The sequence below is a fragment of the Ruditapes philippinarum genome, unplaced genomic scaffold (assembly GCF_026571515.1).
Source record: "Ruditapes philippinarum isolate M1 unplaced genomic scaffold, ASM2657151v2 ctg1286_1_1_1_1, whole genome shotgun sequence".
NCBI lineage: Eukaryota > Metazoa > Mollusca > Bivalvia > Venerida > Veneridae > Ruditapes > Ruditapes philippinarum.
This window is the reverse complement of record NW_026863092.1, coordinates 25,666-46,639: the sequence shown is the minus strand read 5'-3', so window position 1 is coordinate 46,639 and position 20,974 is coordinate 25,666. Positions and strand designations below refer to the sequence as shown.

General features: G+C 31.7%; 1 protein-coding gene across 1 annotated transcript; it reads right to left on the bottom strand.

Annotated features, from left to right (window-relative positions):
- Positions 1 to 3,768: 3,768 nt before the first annotated feature.
- On the bottom strand, positions 3,769 to 20,565 carry LOC132721121 (cytosolic phospholipase A2-like). Its single transcript, XM_060705376.1, has 12 exons — positions 20,427 to 20,565; positions 19,627 to 19,664; positions 15,887 to 16,028; positions 15,459 to 15,595; positions 13,325 to 14,114; positions 12,504 to 12,641; positions 10,611 to 10,706; positions 10,109 to 10,465; positions 8,598 to 8,660; positions 7,289 to 7,473; positions 6,749 to 6,935; positions 3,769 to 6,161 (listed from the first exon to the last, which is right to left on the bottom strand). The coding sequence occupies exons 5-12, from the start codon at positions 13,434 to 13,436 to the stop codon at positions 5,944 to 5,946; spliced, it is 1,356 nt and encodes a 451-aa protein (XP_060561359.1). The 5' UTR covers positions 13,437 to 14,114; positions 15,459 to 15,595; positions 15,887 to 16,028; positions 19,627 to 19,664; positions 20,427 to 20,565; the 3' UTR covers positions 3,769 to 5,943.
- Positions 20,566 to 20,974: the final 409 nt, after the last annotated feature.

The following is a 20,974-nucleotide window of genomic DNA, read 5'->3' as shown; positions in this document are numbered from 1 at the left end:
GTAAATGATATAGAGAGTAAACACATATTTGGAGCGGTTTGTTTGTAAAATTGATTGACGTTTAAAGAGATATTAATGTCGTATTTAGGTAATATTGATATCAAAAGGAATTTATTTCTATAATCATTAGAATGGAAGAATAGTTATATTGAACAAAACTAGCGTAATGCACTTAATATCGACCATTTAAGCTATCTTTGTGTTGCCCTAAAATAACCGATATTTTCTTGTTGTTTTTTTATGTACAGAAACCGTTTCTAGTAAATGTTTGTGATATACTAAAGCATTTTCTTCGAGTCAATTTGCAGAATAATTAAGTAAACATGGTTCATCCATAGGGATGTCTAATGCTGCCATCGACAATTTCGACACTTATCGGCCCTTTGCTAAAAATTATTAATACAATATCAATGTAGTAATTTTTTATAAATTTTATTTGCTAATATTAAGCATATCAAAACTACAGAAACATATACATGGACATCACTGATATCTATGAAAACAACAACACGTGTGTTCTTGTTCTATAGTATTCCTATTTTGTTGAATCATGTTTTCGTATTTCCTCTATATTGTTAAGCAATTCAGCCCTAGAAACTTCAATATGCCTACCTTCTATACCAATGTCGCAAAAATCTGACCAGGTAAACTCTCAGTCGGTTGTTTATTTTCCAACTGTCATGAAAATCAAAATATAATAATAATAATAATAATAATATATATTATTCTTGAATGTAAAGGTTAGATATTTTTATTTATTCATCCGACTGACACTCATATTAATTATAGTAATTGTAGATAAACTCGTAATGATTTATAAAAAAAGGAGAAAAAAGAATCAGCATTTACAACAATTAAAATATAAATTGGTCAAATTTTATCATGTATCTAAATGTAGACTTAGAAAATAAATTTTACAGACTGTCAGGTGTTTTTGAAGGAAAATCATCTGTCTCATTTCGTACGAAACATGTTGTTTCCGTTGTCTTTGTACATGTTATAGGTGTAAAATATTCATATGTTTCTTAAGCTGGAATTTATAATTCTCCCTTTGAAAATTGTTTAATAAGTTCTTTCTCTTTAGTTTTTTTCTTACTGCTCTTCCTTTAACAAGTTATTTAATCTTTTATACATTCTTTTTTGTCTTTTTCACATATCCTGTTAGTGTTCCTTTATCTTTCATATTTTTTATATGCTTCATTGTAAAATGCATAATACTGTGCTCACTTTACGTTAACCGTTTGTGGTTACCAGTCATGTGAAACACTGATTGTGTAATTTATAAACATGGCTGCAGCAATTAAAATTGTCACTCAATTTGAGTGACATGGAAATTTGAAAAGAAATGTGCCCGTGTGCGTCCAAGCTTATTGCTCTTTTGCCCTTTTTATTTTCGCTACAAACGTCTTTTACATATTAACTACATCTCAAATTAACTACATTTAAACTTTAATTGCTTGTATTTTCGGTTCAATCTGTTTGAAAAAAATTTTTCTTGGTATAGGGCTTTTTTGAAAAAGGAAAGAGTGGATAACAGATACGTATCCATTAAATTTTTATTTCTCTTGTAGGTGCACGGGGAAATACAGTATTAGTGTCATTACTGACAGTTTTTGCCAAATGCTGATAAATACAAAAGGTGAAATTTTGTGTAACACATTTGTATTTCTATCTAACGGCAACGAGTTTCAATTTTTGGTAAAGCGAATACTTTGTGGTGTACATGTTAATAATATCTTGTATATCATGACAAACGGTAAAATGCCCCACATGGTTTAATCTGTTTTATCATCATAGATTGTGAATGTTATAACATAAACACTTCAAGAGAAAATATTTCACAATTAATTAGGGTTAGCAATACTTGCTGTTTTGTTCTTTTTTCATGAAGCTGTCTTTCTTTAGATTAATTGCTTTAAGAATTATTTTGTTGTTGTTTTTTACTTAGATCTATTGCCCAATTCTGATAGTTTGAGTAAATTAAATACAGTAATAGATTTATTCTTCAAAACTCTATTTTCCAAACACGATCACTATTCGAGGTGCAAGGAATGCCCTAGACGGAGTGACTATGGTCGTTGACTTCAAACCACTTGCCCCTCACCACTGTGACTTCGAATCCGACAGGAACTTTGGATTCTTCATGCGCGGAAGCTATCCAGATAGCTTACGGAACTTCGGTGGTTCTACTCAGGTGCCCGTTCGTGCCTGAATTAATGGGCGGAAAGGCACCGGATATCTTCCTCCGCCAGTAAATCTGGAACGTCGCCATATACCCTATACTGTGTCGATGTGACGTAAAACCCAATCAAACAAACAATCCAAATTCGATCTGCTGTGATCATGGACATTATCTAAAATCTTGTAGGGGTAAAGAAAAACAATCTGTGAAGCTAATATATTGTTTATTCATTGTAAGACTACTAACGGTATTTCATTCATTTACTGTAAAAGAATAAGTGGAATAATATAAAAAAAATTGTAACTCTTGGCACATTTGGATTAATTTCTGACAACTTTCTAGCAATATACAAATTGATGTTTATCAAATAATTCCAACAAATAAGTCCTGATTTTAGAGCTTACTTCTGATCATCTAAGAACAAAAGACAAACAAAATGTAACAATATGAAAAAAAATGTCTGGATTGAACTTGAAGAGTTTATCTTTGAAATTTTTTTTATTTATTTTGAAAGATATTTTAATAAGAAACTCCACTGGCGTTTAATGATCTATTTGTATTATGTCTAGACCATTAATTTGTGTGCATTGTTTCATATCCTTCTGTTTTAAGCGCACCAGTTGATCTATGTAAGATATTCATTATTTTATGCTGGTGGACCTCATAGGAATTCCTTTAATAATACAACCACGATGTTAAGAATATTTTTGTACCATAATAATAATTACAAATGTTTAATATCCATCTGCTGTAAAATTGAATGTAATTAAATGAATATTTCTCCGCCATTCTTGACATAATAGGATTTATTTCTTACAATTTTATAAGATATACAGTCACATGTTGAAACTTATCAATTACTTCTTGAAATATACTTGTAGTAATATTTTAAGGGATATACAAACAGACATAGTTTTACAATCAACTACTATCTAGAGAAATACAAATATGCACTATAGCAATCCACTCAGCTATTTGTAGAGATATACGACAAACATACGTAGTAATACACTCAGTTACTTGTAGAGATATACAAACATTTGAAGAAATACACTCAGCTACTTGTAAAAATATTCAAACATTTGAAGTAATACAATCAGCTACTTGTAAAGATATACAAACATTTGAAGTAATACACTCAGCTACTTGTAAAAATATTCAAACATTTGAAGTAATACAATCAGCTACTTGTAAAGATATACAAACATTTGAAGTAATACACTCAGCTACTTATAAAGATATACAAACATATGTAGCAATATACTCAGGTACTTGTTTAGATATACAAACAAACGTAGTAATACACTCAGCTATTTGTAGAGATATACGACAAACATACGTAGTAATACACTCAGCTACTTGTTTAGATATACAAACATATGTAGCAATACACTCAGCTACTTGTAGAGATATACAAACATTTGAAGAAATACACTCAGCTACTTGTAAAGATATACAAACATATGTAGCAATACTCTCAGCTACTTGTAAAGATATACAAACATATGTAGCAATACACTCAGCTACTTGTAGAGATATACAAACATACGTTGTAATACAGTTAGCTACTTATAGAGATATACAAACATACGTAGCAATACACTCAGCTACTTGTTTAGATATACAAACATACGTAGTAATACACTCAGCTACTTGTAGAGATTTACAAACATTTGAAGAAATACACTCAGCTACTTGTAAAGATATACAAACATATGTAGCAATACACTCAGCTACTTGTAAAGATATACAAACATATGTAGCAATACACTCAGCTACTTGTAGAGATATAAAAACATACGTAGTAATACACTCAGCTACTTATAGAGATATACAAACATATGTAGTAATACACTCTGCTACTTTCTAGATATAAACAATTATACATAGCAATACACCCAGCTACTTGTAGAGATATACAGACATACGTAGTAATACACTCAGTTACTTTCTAGATATAAAAACATACGTAGTAATACACTCAGCTTCTTATAGAGATATACAAACATATGTAGTAATACACTCTGCTACTTTCTAGATATAAACAATTATACATAGCAATACACCCAGCTACTTGTAGAGATATACAGACATATGAAGCAATACACTCAGCTACTTGTAAAGATATACAAACATTTGAAGAAATACACTCAGCTACTTGTAAAGATATACAAACATTTGAAGTAATACACTCAGCTACTTGTAAAGATATACAAACATTTGAAGTAATACACTCAGCTACTTGTAAAGATATACAAACATATGTAGCAATACACTCAGCTACTTGTAGAGATATACAAACATTTGAAGTAATACACTCAGCTACTTGTAAAAATATTCAAACATTTGAAGTAATACAATCAGCTACTTGTAAAGATATACAAACATTTGAAGTAATACACTCAGCTACTTATAAAGATATACAAACATATGTAGCAATATACTCAGGTACTTGTTTAGATATACAAACAAACGTAGTAATACACTCAGCTACTTGTAGAGATATACAAACATATGTAGTAATACACTTTGCTACTTTCTAGATATAAACAATTATACATAGCAATACACTCAGCTACTTGTAGAGATATACAAACATATGTAGTAATACACTTTGCTACTTTCTAGATATAAACAATTATACGTAGCAATATACTCAGCTACTTGTAGAGATATACAAACATATGAAGCAATACACTCAGCTACTTGTTTAGATATACAAACATATGTAGTAATACACTTAGCTACTTGTAGAGATATACAAACATTTGAAGAAATACACTCAGCTACTTGTAGAGATATACAAACATATGTAGTAATACACTCAGCTACTTGTAGAGATATACAAACATTTGAAGAAATACACTCAGCTACTTGTAGAGATATACAAACATATGTAGTAATACACTCAGCTACTTGTAGAGATATACAAACATACGTAGCAATATACTCAGCTACTTGTAGAGATATACAAACATACGTAGTAATACAGTCAGTTACTTCTATAAATATAAAATCATACGAAGATATAAAATCAACTATTTTACAGATATATTATACTAAAAGTAGGAATCAACATAAATTAATGTCCATTTCATATAGCAAGATAATGGAACGTGTCGAATGCATCTAAGATTCATCATAGTTTTCACATAATTTTCCATCTTGTTCACTCAAAACATTCACCTCCAACATATATAAAAAAAAGTCTTCGGATCCAATCTTTGAATGCATTCTTATAGTATATTTATTATAACAAATTTTGACCAACAAGTATGGCACTATAGACGTTTTGTGCAAAGACACGTTGTCATGAAGTAATCTGATACTGGCTAAACCTGTTACGGGTCTTTGTTTTCGAAAGTATTATATATTAAGCTTTCGAAGAACTTTTGTCTTGTAAAATTTCAAATTAACCGATTTGCCTTTAGGAATAGCAACCCGAATGGCGGTAAAAGTGTCTCGTCAAAATCCTTTGATACATGCAGTCCACTACATATTTGCATTTCTACAGCACACACAGGCACACGCATACTAACACATTTGTATGTTTAAATCTTTTTTTAAAGTTATATCTATTTGCTAGTTTACAATTTTTTTCTGAATTTTAAACCTTCCTACTTTAAGCTGTTCCATATCTATCAATCCAGTTTGAATAAATAAGAATATTTTAACTCTAGGGCAAAATATGTCAGACATTGTCACAGGAGTTTATATAATCGGTCACTAATTTTTGTCACCTGCACCTGAAACATCCTTGCCTAAATTCGAAAGCTTTTTCTTCGGTTTTCTACACATTTCTTTATGTTGTTGAAAATCGTTTCCTCATAGAGTAGTGTGTTGAATTCCATAAGGCTGGCAAGTCGGTCGAAAGCTCGTTTTGAGTATTGAAATTTTAAGGTTGAATAAGGTTTATCCGGATCGTCAAAAACATTAAAGTTACCGAACTCTCTCTCTTCATTTGTCTTCCTGGTAACGCCTAAACAATCGGATATAAAAAAATAATTATTTTTCAATTTATGTGTATTTGACAATTATTGAACAAACTAGCTTGCCTAGGACCTGAGTATCGATCGAAACCAATGCAAAACTAAAACAATTAAAATTCTAGGGCTAAATTCATTGGGGCTATTAATGGTAAACTGTGAAAGTGAATTGTGTACCTTAAGCAGGGGACTACTCAATTTACAATGTTAGAATTTTTAAAATCTTAACTTTATAACTACCATACAACGCGTATTTATTTGTATAGTTATTTTTTCTGTTAAAATCATCGTAACTATTAATGTCAATTGTCTCTTTTCTAGTTAAACCATCTCATCCTTCAAGGTTTGCATTTTCATAGAATTTGTCATTTATCATTAGGAATTCCGGACACCGCATGTTCAACTTATATAAAGTATCATGGCATAAATTTTAGATAATGTTTATGTTAATAACCAATAGGTAACACGCATACTTTTCAGGTAATATTATTACACAATTCTATGAAATCAACACACTAACATCATTATGAAGCATGCAATAAGTTCTGATTATAATAATATAATAATAAAAACACTTCACCTGGTGATTTAAACTCCCTGAATTCATTGTTTACGAGAATGAAATGCATGACAATCGGACAATTGGGATCATTGCGGTTTTCAAAGACGTAACATTCCTTATATCCTTTTTCACCAATTGCAGGAGTGTTGATGTCAGGGAAAGGTATTTTATGAAGTTTTGCCCACTCAGCGGCTAGTATTAGTTCCTAAAGTATACAATTAAGCATACAAAATAAAAAGGAACCGGTTGTTTTAAATAGCAAACTGTTCATACACAATTTATTAAACTATATATTCTCAAATCATTAACAAGTGATGTTAGCAATTTAATTCCAATGTGTTTATATACAGTGTTTATATACAAGGTCAAAAAATCAGCTTCTTTTCCTGGATCAATTTTTTTGGTGACTTAAAAGTACCTTTTTATTCTTTGATTAAAGACATTCACTTTACCGTTATCACGATTATGTGTCTTTACATACAAAGGTACAATACACTGACTTTTATATAAAAAAATACTAAAGACAATTTTTTTTGTAATAACAAAAAAAAACTGAACTGTAAACGGGTCTGCTTTGTCACTTTCTCTTTCACTGAAATCAAATGACAGGATGAGATCAACCTCACGTTCCGGTCGTAGTATAAGAGGAAATGGAGAGTTGAATGCCAGGCCAGCGTCCACTAGATACATCTTCTCTGCATCTGTCGGGTTCATTTCGTGCAACTCCTCAAATAGTCTTTCAGCTTGAAATGATAAGAAAAGGTGCTGAATTACGTTATCTAAATGTTGGTTGTACTCAAACAGTCTTTAAGTATTTAAGGAATTCATGAAAGCAATAGAAATGTATCATTTGTATTTGTATATTTGTTTTAAAATATTTTGAAAAATAATTCTGAAAAAGCTGTGATTTAGTAATAGGCACATACTATTTTGTTTTGGAACATTTTATAATCTGTTATATAAAGGTATGTTATACTGGATCAGGTATTTCACGCTTGCCAGCAACATACACAATTTGTCCGTGGCTTGTTGCTATGTCGGATACTTAATACTATCAACATATTTATTTTCTTGTATTACAGACCTTCAATTTCAGACTAATTCACTTTACAGATCAGTCATTACTTTTTTTAACAAAATTGTCTTTAAGGCTTAAATTTTCATTATCATAACACAATATTGTGACATATTGACAAAACATAAAAAGTGTACAAATAATAATCTTTTTTAGAAAGTATAAAGCTATATCGGGAAGTGTGTATCAAGAATATTATTTTTTTGCGTCGCGTAAGAAATTATATTCCGTAAGTTCATGAAATGACCAAACTTCGACGTATAGGAGGCGTACGTGTTATATGTGTTTGTGTTAATTATTAATAACAGAAAACAGCAGCTTTTCCGTGTTTTCATATTCGCGTATACCTCTTGCCCCACCACTGACAGGTACACATTTTGTGAAAACTTATCTTCGCTGTGTTCATTTGAATATAAAAAAACTATGATGGATGTACAAGTATTTAAATTTTATATCATATTCTAACAGCTACAGCTTTACACTCTTTGAAAAAATAAACCATTTCAACACAGCTTTTAAGATGGTTTTCACAAAACTAGATCTTTCACATACTTCGTATTTCTCGCAGCAAAGCCATTTAAAATGTATTGGAAAAGAAAGAAAATGATAATAAAACAAAAATGTACAAATTGTAGCCTATAAAAAACATTTAATAATAAAGGAATATGGTTATCTTTCATAACATTTATTTTTTTAATATTATATTTAGAGAATTTCTTAGACAAAACCACACACATGCATACAGTTATTATTCATGGTATATACTTGTCAAACAAATGCTCCATTACTTACTTGATTCAATGCCTGTAATGCCTAACATGCCTTTAATGCTTGCAAAAATGTTTCCATCCGTTCCTATTAAACAATTATTTACAGTGAATTAATTCATTATGTTCCATCTAGTCAAACATTATGCTAGCCATACTAAATGGCAACATATTATCCAATCATATATAATCGCAGAATATTATTTCAGTCAAACTGAATTTTAATATATATATTTGTCATTCCAGTCATGGTTAATGAAAATGTATAATTTCAGTCATACCAAATTGCAATGCATGTATATTATTCTAGTGATACTTTTAAAATCGTAACACATATGTTATTTAAGTCAGTATATTATTCAAGTCTTATCAAAATTGCAATACTCCTTTCTAGTCAAGACAAATCAGATATCTGTTTTGAATCCTGAAACAGAGAACAAATTAAATTGGCAGCTAAATAGGTACATTGTATATACATTTGCTTTTTTCATATTTTAAAAACGCGCTAGGAATTATACTTTCTTAATAACTGATTTGCATTATACAGACAGATGTCCCTTTTTAATAAGCACATACTATTTATTTAATTTACGGCGCATATGAATTCGAAGTGATCATCATTTGTAATATGTTCAAGCATATTAAAGCATAATTATAAGACTCATTATTTTCTTCTCTGAGACTCTTTCTTTTCCAATCTGCCTGGTTATTTATTATTATTTGCTAAAACACAATAAGCCCTAAGAATAAGCAATATACATGTATAAATGCGTATGTACAAAAATTTTATCATTTTGACCCTGACTGTGATCTTCTATCTAGTAAACGATAAACAAAGGACAAGAGACAATGGAAAGAGATAGTAATTGTTCGGATGTGAGCCGAATATATCGGTTATCTGAAACCATTTTAATTGCCCACCAATTATTGGTTCTCGAGCCAACACAATGACCAAAAAGTAAACTGTTCATATATATGCATATCTAGTTTTTTCTACAATTTTAACTGATAAAGATGAATATTAGGCATAAATTCCTCACATCCTGTCATTAACGAATTCTAATGCTCAAATAATGCGATATCTAAATGTCGTTTTCTTCCTTATAAAATTAGATGAAAACGTATTGCAAAATTACTACTTCAGTATTATGTAAATGGTGCATATTTCTCCTCGAAACTTATTAATCTAAGGTATATCTATTATAATAGTACCCCTTATTGTACTTAAAAATCAGCGAAGAAATATAAGATGCTGATAATTGCATGTGGTACAATCCAATTCATGTTTGCGTGGTCTTAACATTAATACCAAGGTAAGATGCATCCCAAGTAAATTAGGCTACAATCTTTTAAATATTAATCAAAGCATGCCAACCTTAGTTCTCGTCCTAATTGTTTCGATAGGTCAAAATAGGTAACAAAATTTATCTATTAATTCTATATGACTATTAAAATGATACAGTGTATCAGTACACGAATAACGCGAATTAAATACTATTATATTTAGGATATGTGCATGTACCATGGATGTCTTACTTTTTTTTGTAGATGGTCGGTATTCCTGTAGTCGAAGACCCCGCATGAAGTTATTCACCTTAGCCGCCCTTCTGTGAATATCATTAGTGAAGTTGTCGACAGTAGACCGTTTCATAATCCCTTCAATTATTGATTTGAGAATCCCCCCTCTCCCGGTAGTTGCCGTTTCTTGCTCATCATCCCCTCTCACGGTAGTTGCCGTTTCTGGCTCATCATCCCCTCTCACGGTAGTTGCCGTTTCTGGCTCATCATCCCCTCTCACGGTAGTTGCCGTTTCTGGCACATCACTAAGCAAATCGTAACGATCATCCCTTTTTTTACTGCCATATGATTCGAAGTCTTTTTGTACTTCTGATGCTGTTGAAATGGGAAAGAAACTGATATTCTATTTTCTAAAAATGGATACAAATTAAAATATATTAAGATTTTGGTTAAAAAATGTAGATATTTATATGTATAATCAAAAGAAGAAAAAATGAAATCTAAAAATGTTTTAAAATACCATATAATTTTCTTTCTTCAGTAACGTTGGCTGGGCCTATCTTGTTAGTTTTAATAAACCTGTGTAACAAAGCGCAGTACGCACTTCCCCAGATACCTAAAACAGGTAAAAAGTAAACGTACAGTGCACGAACGAAGAAAAGAGAGATTAACGAGTAAATAACACAAAGTGCAATAACTTGGCAAAACAATCAACAATTGGCATTCAATGTCGAGCAATACAATCAACATTCAGCTCAACATTCGACCTTCGTTTCTTAACAATACAATTTTAAAAACAAATATTGAGCTAGACAAGAAATTCTTAAATGTCCAATGTTAAGCTAGACAACCATTAATAAGCTCAACATTCAATATTCGTTGGTTTTCAATTTAATTTTAAAACTAAAGTTGAGCTCGACAGTCAACAATCAGCTAGACATTCAAAATAATCAATGTAAAGCTAGAAAAAGGAACTTCAGCTCAATATCAGATATACATGTGTATATTATATAAAGGTAAAAAACCTTAGTTGGGTCTTTTTAAAATCCAGAAAATTGTAATATAGTCAACATTTTCTGGACATTTGTTTGATTAATAAAGTATGTAAATTACACCAATAAACTTATTACTTTTCCTTTCAGCTTTTGGTTACGTAAAACGAAAAAAAAATGAAATTATTTTATGCAATGAACACATGGAGAAGCATCGTTTAATAAACGGGTCAAAGACAGAAAAGGCCGTGTTGCATTTGTATAGCAAAAATCATGATGCTGTGATGTTAAGAAAAAAATAACCACTGACCATTAATATTGAAAATTAAACTTAGTCAGTAAACAGAAAGTGGATAAGCAACAGACTTGAAATTAAATCCCAAGGTATGGAACTATGTGTTTTTGCCGTATGTCAAATATCAAGAGGCTGTGATAAGTAGTTGCTCAAAAATATTCCGCGAATTTCCTACCATTGACCATTAATGTCGAAAATTTAACTTAGTCAGTAAACAGGAAGTGGATGAGCAACAGACTTGAAATCGAATCCCACATTATGGGACTATGTGTCAAAGCTGTATGCAAAATATGAAAAGGCTGTGATAAGTAGTTGCTCAGAAAACTATTATGCAAATTTCCTACCATTGACCATGAATGTCGAAAATTTAACTAAGTAAAAGGAAGTGGATAAGCAATAGACCTGACATCGGAATCCACATTATGGGACAATGTGTCAATGCTGTTTGCCAAATATCAAAAGGCTGTGATAAGAAGTTGCTGAGAAAACTGTTACGAAAATTTCCTACCATTGACCATTAGTGTCAAAAATTTAACTAAGTCGATAAACAGGAAGTGGATGAGTGATAGACCTGAAATTGAATCCCAAGGTATGGACAAATGTGTCAATGCTGTATGCCAAATATCAAGAGGCTGTAATAAGTAGTTGCTGAGAAAACTGTAACGAAAATTTCCTACCATTGACAATTAATGTCGAAAATTTAACTAAGTAGATAAACACGAAGTGGATGAGCGACAGACCTGAGATCGATTCCCACGGTATGGGACAATATGTCAATGCTGTTTGCCAAATATGAAGAGGTTGTGATAAGAAGTTGCTGAGAAAATGTTACGAAAATTTCCTACCATTGACTATTAAGTCGAAAATTTAACTACATGTAAGTCGATAAACAGGAAGTGGATGAGCGACAGACCTAAATTAAATCCCACAGTACAGGACCACCTGTAAATGCTGTATGTCAAATATCAAGAGGCTGTGATAAGTAGTTGCTGAGAAAACTGTTACGAAAAGTTTTTCTCCGACAGCCCGCCGTCCACCGCCCGACATTCTCCATACTACAACCCGGGTTTGCACCAGTGCAACCCGGCCCAAAAATGTTTTACAATAAATATTTCCATTACTTTACCTAGAAGATAATGCAATTTCATTTCGTCATTTTCTTTTAGAACGCGGCCTGAAAAGAATTCACTTCCGAACAACTTTGGTTGCAAAAAGGTCCCATACTTCGGCATGCCTATCGCAAAGGGGCTAAATTCGATCCATTCTGGAAATTAAATTCAATATATTAATAAACATTTTACCTGAGGTAAGGTGTGACAAAATTCCAGATTTCTTTAATGAACTATAGTAAATAAGTAAAGGTACATTTTACATTTTTTATAAAAAGGAGATATATCTTAACTAAGTTAAATTATCGAGTCAAAATTGCTGACTTTAATAAAAGCCAAACGATCTTATTCCACACAAATGTCTTTAACTTATCGGGATAAATCATACTTTGGTTAAAAAGACTTGATTGTTCTGCAATACAATTAACGTTTAGAAAAAAAAGATAGTTGATTGACAGAAATATAGATAAAGAATTAGGAAAAGTCCACAATTGTTTAAAATGACAAAGGGTTTATAGTGAACAGGTGTGAGTCGAAATAACTTTAAAGTTTGCAATTATTCCTTAAAATATATGATTAACATCACATGAACGATGAATACCTTATATCTAAGGAAAGTTATGTAAATGTTTATCGGACTTTACCTAAAGTGTTCAATTCATGAAAAGAATGGGATAGACATATTCATATTCAAAACGGATTTATCTTTATCCTGAATGTTTTTCCAGTATGAATTGTGAGTCAATCACAATCATAACAGGAATTAATTTCTTTGCAAATATATATAACAATTCAAAAAGATTGTCATTTTTAAAGCAAGCAAAATTTATATATATACCATGAAACACTTTTGCTGAAGTCTTTCTTTTCACATTCAAAGCTGCATATAAAGGCAATGGAGCTGATCCTCCGCTCAATTTTTCTTGTTGGTTTGTCAATGTTGAATTCATTCTCTAGTTGTTTTTTTTATTTAATGACAAGATAACAAGAATAATAAATTTATAATAATAAATTGCTGGAAATATACAATAAATTAAAGACATCATTAAAATTAAACATTCATATAATGCGGGTAGGGAGATAAAATGAATAGATGCCACGGTAAAGATTGCGCAAAATTTCGCAACTGTTAGATTCCGTCTCTGACATTTTATTTTAAATAAAGTATATTTAAACACAAACATTTACACGTGTTCTGTCGTTAACAAACTTATTGTAGTTAATTGCTAGTGTATTCACTAATCTAATAATTAGAAATGACCAGGTCAGGGATCTATGCATTAATATCGTCTCTCTGCGTTGCTACGTAACGTCGTATAAAACAAACTACGCATGTCTTTCAAAACTTGAAAAAGGTTTACTCTGTTTTGATCAATATTTTGCCTTTACAATTAGCCCTATGGCTTCTAGAACTAAAGCATTTTACCTCTTTTAGAAGTGTTTCACCTATGATACGTCCGTAAACATCAGTGAGGCAGAATGTGCCACTTGCAAATGCAGCTGTAATTTTTGTAACCACCCGAATCCAAAACAAAGGATCCGTAATGCATTCACATAACTCTGAACGAAGGTCTATAGCAGATTTCTTTTGTGGCCAATCAGGATGGGAATACAAAGTTGAAAGGTACCTATATATTTAAATAACTATGCTGCTTTTAACACAATTTTTATCTCCATGTATATTTGCATAGCCCTATATTCACATCTACTTTTATCAGTATCAATGCAAAGTATTTAATGGTAATTTCGTTTTGAAAGAAATAAAAGAGTTATTCTTCACAAATGTCCGTTTGTGACTAAAATAATGCAAGTAAGGGTAGCTTGGGCCTTCCCTCATCAGTACAGCTGGATATTCGCTAGAAGACCTACATGGTGTTGGTGCGACGTAAAACATAACCAATAAGGTTTTATAATACATGCAATGCAGTTGTACTTCATCGGCTCCTGAGTGTACTACAAGATGATTAAGACAAGAAACATGGCAATGCCATGAAACCAGGTTTTCAATTATCACCATTGTAGATAAATATGTTGTATTTGAAATACAAATACAAGCAACAAACAATGTAACTATGTGCAATGTAAAACATGAATAATGTAGGAGGAATTGCGCACAGAAGAAGTGTTCACTATATATATTCTGTATAAGGAAAAAAAACAAAGGGCCATAATTAGGTAAAAAATTATCCAATCACAAAACCCCGACAATATGTGCTAGGGCACTTGGTGACAAAGCTTCTGTGAAAGTTTGAACAAAATCCGTTGAGAAATGTAGGAAGAGTTCAGCACAGAAGAATTTGTTCAATTCGGTATAAGGAAAAAAAACAAAGGGCCATAATAAGGTCAAATATTATCCAATCACAAAACCCTGACAATATGCGCCAGGGCACTTGATGACAAAGCTTCTGTGAAAGTTTGGTCAAAATCCGTTGAGAAATGTAGGAGAAGTTGCGCACTGTAGAAATTGTTCACTATATATATTCTATATAATGAAAGAAAAACAAAGGGCCATAATTAGGTCAAATATATACCAATTGCAAAACCCTGACAATATGTGTCAGGGCACTTGATGACAAAGCTTCTGAGAAAGTTTGGTCAAAATCCGTTGAGAAATGTAGGAGGAGTTGCGCACAGAAGAAATTGTTCACTATATATTCTATATAAGGAAAAAAAAACAAAGGGCCATAATTAGGTCAAATATTATCTAATCGCAAAACCCCGACAATATGCGCCAGGGCACTTGATGACAAAGCTTCTGTGAAAAATCCGTTGAGAAATGTAGGAGGAGTTGCGCACAGAAGAAATTGTTTACGCCCGCCCGCCCGTCCGCCCGCCCGCCGACATACCTAAATCTAATAACCAGTTTTTTCCTTCGGAAAACCTGGTTAAAAATACAGCCTTTGCTATTGTTCTAGTATAATACAGAGACAGAATAAAGTTTTGGAGAAACAAGAAAGGAAAAAATATCTTACCAAGCTGACCCAGAGAGACCTACGTTATACATAACCATTTCTGCTATTTTAGAGCGGACCAGGGCGGACATGACGCCAGAAAATGCTATCACAGCACGAAATCCACCACCAGATCCTATAACTGCTATTCTTGGAACCTGTTGGTGTAAACAAATTTAAACTTGAACACTTAGATCACTTAGACTAACAAGAACATAAAACATCATTACATGTACATCACGTCAAATCTATCAATTAATTATTGTACAGTCAAATTATAAAAATAAATTATATTCAATGAGGTAAGTTACCTTAGTATTTCTACATATTTATGTTTACAAACTTTTATTAAATATTAAAAGACTATTAAGCATTAAAAACATAACCTTCGCTAACAATGGTCAGCAGTCTCTTTACAATTAAACTAATATGCATTAAAGTTTAAGTACCAAATCCTTTCCAGCTGGGGCATTGTCTTTAAGTTCATCTATAAATTTCATCTCGCGTAAACAATGGGTTTGTCTTTCCTTTATATAATCCTTTTCTTCGTCACAAAGACTATGTCCGAGCAACAATTTTGTTCCTAAATGACTTCATAAAACAACAAAAAATGTTAATTAACTATCAAAGAACTGACAAGTACAAACTTGGATTTAGCGAACTTGTCGGGGCATTTGACATTCAGCATGATGTATCCAAGTTTCTTATATAAAGAATACATTAATTATGAGGAATAAGTGTCTTATAAGTGTCTCAAATCTAAGCTAACATAACCGTACAACGAATAGTTGAAACATACGACGTTTTGAATGATACCATTGTTATGTATTATGCAGTATTGTTTTTGAAGCAGATACGTTCCTAATAACCAAATGAACGCTATATTCTAGTTCGTTTTTTTAAAGTGAAGACCATTGCAACTAGCTTTTTATGATCATGTAAGCTGGCACAAGTTCATTTCAAAGTAAATAAACAATATTCCAAGAATGTTGATTTTCAGCGTGAAAATTTGACTAGAGCATTTTTGTTTATGACCGGCCTCTGCACTGTAAAGAATTTGTCACCTCCGTGCAAACTGATCGGGTTCTAATTTGATAAATTTTAAGCTTTTTGGTTCTAAAATCCTTTATACATGGAATATACAGTTCCAAATTCAAAACAATTATACCAATTATAATTTGCAAGTGTAAAAGTTATTACAATTTAATTGTAAAACAAATTGAAAAAAAAATCAAACCAATTAAAAAAGTCCCATATGACTATATAAGGCTTTAACAATTTTGAAGTAAGAGAATTGAAAGGCAGGGTAATATAAGTTAAAAAAAAATTATGTTTAGGGAATCATAAATAATCCTTAACAAGAGCTATCACTTTATGTGAGTTATACCCCCGCAAGTTCGAAAAAGAGGAAGATTTTAGTAACAGAATACAATATATAGAATATAATTACTCTGTTTATAGTTATAGTTCTTGTGCACTGCACTTCCTGACCATTGCATGAAGTTGTCAGTACTTTTCAAGTTATGATCCTAACAAGGAAAAGTATCAAATGGCAATAACTCTGTAATTAGTCAAAATGGAGTTATGGTTCCTCTTAATGTACTTGACCCTTTGTATATAGTTGAATTAAATTCCAACCAGTGATTTTCGAGTTATGCTCCGGGCAAGAAAAAGGCAATGGAAAAGTAACAAAAGACCAATGACCCTAAAACAACTTTAGAAAGAGTTATAATTCTTAAGCAGTGCACTTCCTCTTATTGTGCTTGACAATTGTATGAAAATGTTTTGAATTCAATCCAGTAATTTTCAAGTTATGCTGCAAAAAAAGTAACAAAGGGCAATTACTCTTAATAAGTCAAGATGGAATTATGGTTAGTGTGCACTGCATTTCCTCTTAATGTGCTTGACCAGTGTATGAAGTTGTATTGAATTCCAACCATTAGTCTTCAAATTATGCTCTGGACAAGGGAAATGCAACCGACCACTGGACCGACCGACTGATCCCCGTACTGCATTCCGGGGGTATAAAAGTGCAGATACTTATTCATTAAAAATTGTACGAAACTTATTTTTTGTTTGTTTGTTTGATTAGAATTCATGTCACACCCACAAAGTATAGGTCATATGGAGACGTTCCAACTTTATAGGCGGATGAAGACCTTAGGTTCCGTTAGCCAGCTAGATAACGTCCTGATATGAAATAATCCAAAGTCTCTGTCGGCGAATGATTTGATTGATTGTCTTTAGACCAACTGGGCGGTCAAGGATAACCTACGAAAGTGCAAGCACTTATTTCCAGTAGGGTCCGTACCTTACAAGACTCTTGAGGCAGCTATGAGATACAAGGGAATCCGGAAACCAGTCCCTAGCTCTTATTGAAAAGATCCCTTGGTTCTTTTACACGCACAGTGTATAGCACTGATACATGTCAGAATACCCGGGTTTCTTACCAGTAAACATCTAGGTAGGTGGGAAACACTGTGTCTCTGAAAAATTCCAAGGGTGTTACCCATGATCGAACCCGGAACCTCAGGAGTGACAGTCAGTAACCAACTGAGCTATCGCGCTACCCAAAACTACCTTGTTAGTCACTTATTTTATATAATTTTTCAAAAATAAGTCAAAACGTTTTCACATAATTTTTGGGCATATAAAAATCCTTTTTATAATTAATTTAGCCGAATTCACATCATTTATAGTTAACTATGAAGGAAATGAAAAGTAATTTAAGGGTATTCAACAAATAACTATGTTCTTCGAGATTTGTTTTGGAAAGAATAGGCAAAAAAGTGTTCTCTTTATGAATGAATGTGCTGATGTAAAATATAAATAAAAATCAAATAATTTTGAAGAACTTGAGGTGCTTTGTTGTCTTTCCTAAAGTTTATCTTAAGATAATTTATCTTAAGCTATTTTCAACAAACGTTGCACTGATTCAAGAGTCAATAAAGAATAATGGCATAAATTGTAAAGATAGCTAGTGTAATTAATTTGATGTAAGTTGATCACTCATGTCTGTTTAACGGTTCAACAGGTGATACTTAAACAGAGGATAGCAGAAATGTCTGAGTAACCTGACTGAAGTTTACACAATAATGCACATTGTAAGTGGAGAGGTCATCAGACCTTTCTGCTGTGTCGAGAATGATTGCTGGCGGCATCAATTTTTTGAACTGATTTCTTATGAAGCCTAAACCATAAGAAGCATTTTACAAAAAGAAATGTTATGCACATAAGGCATTTCAAAATACGACTTTTTTTTGAAAGAAAACGTAACAACAAGTTGAACAAATCAGTAAATGGAAAAATCGGAAAAAAAAACATTTATTTTACATAAAAACTACAAACAGTGCTATCTTTCCGTTTTAAATCCTTCAAAATGTAAAAAGTGGTTATTGTTTTCTGAATAGGATATTACTTTTAAATTTATGTTTTGAAAAAAACAACAGTAAATACTACAGCTACAATAACAAGAAGCACAACTTTTGTAAGACCATGTGAATCGTGTACCGAAATTTTGATGTTCCTTTAACTTCGGAACACATAGCTGGTTATTCCTAATTAGAGCACATCCAGAAACTAACGGAAATAGCCGATATGTTGCTACTGGATTGCAGATGGACTTCAAACAACCAGAAATATTTACTTTCCCGCCATATGATCAATTTAACAAAGTTTCAACAACTGCAAAAGACCTCTCGTATGCTTCATATTAAAGAAGCAAACTTGCAATTATTTCCATTTATGTACATGTATTATTAAAGTAATTATCTTGATATGCCCAGTCCTCTTTTTTATGTTTTAGGTCGTCCTGCTGGGCACCTTGCCGCTGGGCCTTTATTGCAGGATCGTGTGGGTGTTGCGTTCATTGAACGCCGCCTTTCTTTGTTGATCTTTTGATAATATAATGTCAATTTAGAATCTGTATTAGTTCATAAGCTGAAATATTTACAATAATTGCAATCTTGTCTGTCACCAAGCTGACTACAGTTCAGATCTAGCATTTTTAAGGATGATCAGTCATCCAATTTTTTGGATAAAAAATGAACGACAAGACATTGATTCTGTGCAAATTTAGTGTGACATGATATTTTATAATTATACTAACAGACTATGTAAATGTGTTTTTTTTCTTCAAAGATTTGATCACATTGAAACAGTAAATGAGTAAATAATTATTACAACTTACTCGATTTTTGCCGACATTACAACTTTGATTATGACATCCTGCAATAAAATAAATGTGACTTTATTATGACATGTAAATAAATATGTTTCCTGTTTCATATAGAATAAAAAATCGATTTTCTTTTTAATGATGATTAAATGTTTTTTTTTAATAGTTTCCACAATATTTTGAGTCAATTTGAATAAGAACTAAATAAATTCGATAAAGATTGATTGCCGCTAGAATTCAATATCATAGCTCCCAGGAATTCTTTAACAGAAATATTATTATTTATCTTTCACTTTTGAATGTATAAACACATTTAAGACGTCAATTAGTAAAAAGACATTGATTTTAACCGAGTCGCTGTAGCATAGTTTCGTTAGATGCCATTTTTTATTTCAAAAATTTTTAGTTATGTGAGACAAAAAGGGAAAAGTTTTTCAAAAATTTTAAACGTTTAAAAAAAAAATTCCCGGGGGGATCCTTATTTTAAAAAAAAGAAAAAGAATGGCAGTTTTTTCGGGTTTTTTAAAAAAAAAAAAACCTTTTGGAAAAACAAAAACCCCAAAAAAAAACAATGAACTACACTGAGCGTAGATAAAACTGTCATGACAATATATTATGAGGAACGATATTTAGTCTCGAACTTGGAACCATTGATTCCAGACCAACTAGAGTCCTGCTAACAGATATCCAGAGGGTTAAAAAATTGTTAACATTGTAAAGATTTTAGACCAACCGTCCTGGAATACAATCCAACAGAAGTTGTGTTCATGTTCATAATACGCATCATTCTAAAATTTCTGAATAAGTGTTACCTCATCTACTTCTATATTTCTTTCTATTTTTTCTTTATCCAATTGCCTTAAACTTGGTAGTGGGATCTTCACAGTTGAGATAATTTTGACTTGCACTACGTAGTCTATCATCAGAGATATTTCTGTAAGTAATCATCTGCAGTTTTTAAATAGTTCGTTTCTCATCTCCATTCTAATGAGTTAAAGAAGAAAATATCCGAAACAATAACTTAAGACAGTATACTCAACTTTTGTAGCTTTTCAGATATAAAGATTTAAAACAATACCAGGTTTCAAAATGAATGATACACTTTTGTTATGATTATAAAGTTTTTCCCTAGAAATATCCTGGACTTACCCATTTCGTTTCTTTGATCATCTTTTAAGAAGAACTCAAACTTGTCCCTTTTGAATGCACTGGCTTCACGTTCAGCATATGGTGCTTTCTTAAAGTCTATTTTAATACATGTCTTTCCCAACAAATCTTAAATACAAGTATATTAAAATTTAATCATAATTCAACATAGAATAATAGTGGGATCGCTTGATGCTCATTAAATAAATGCTGA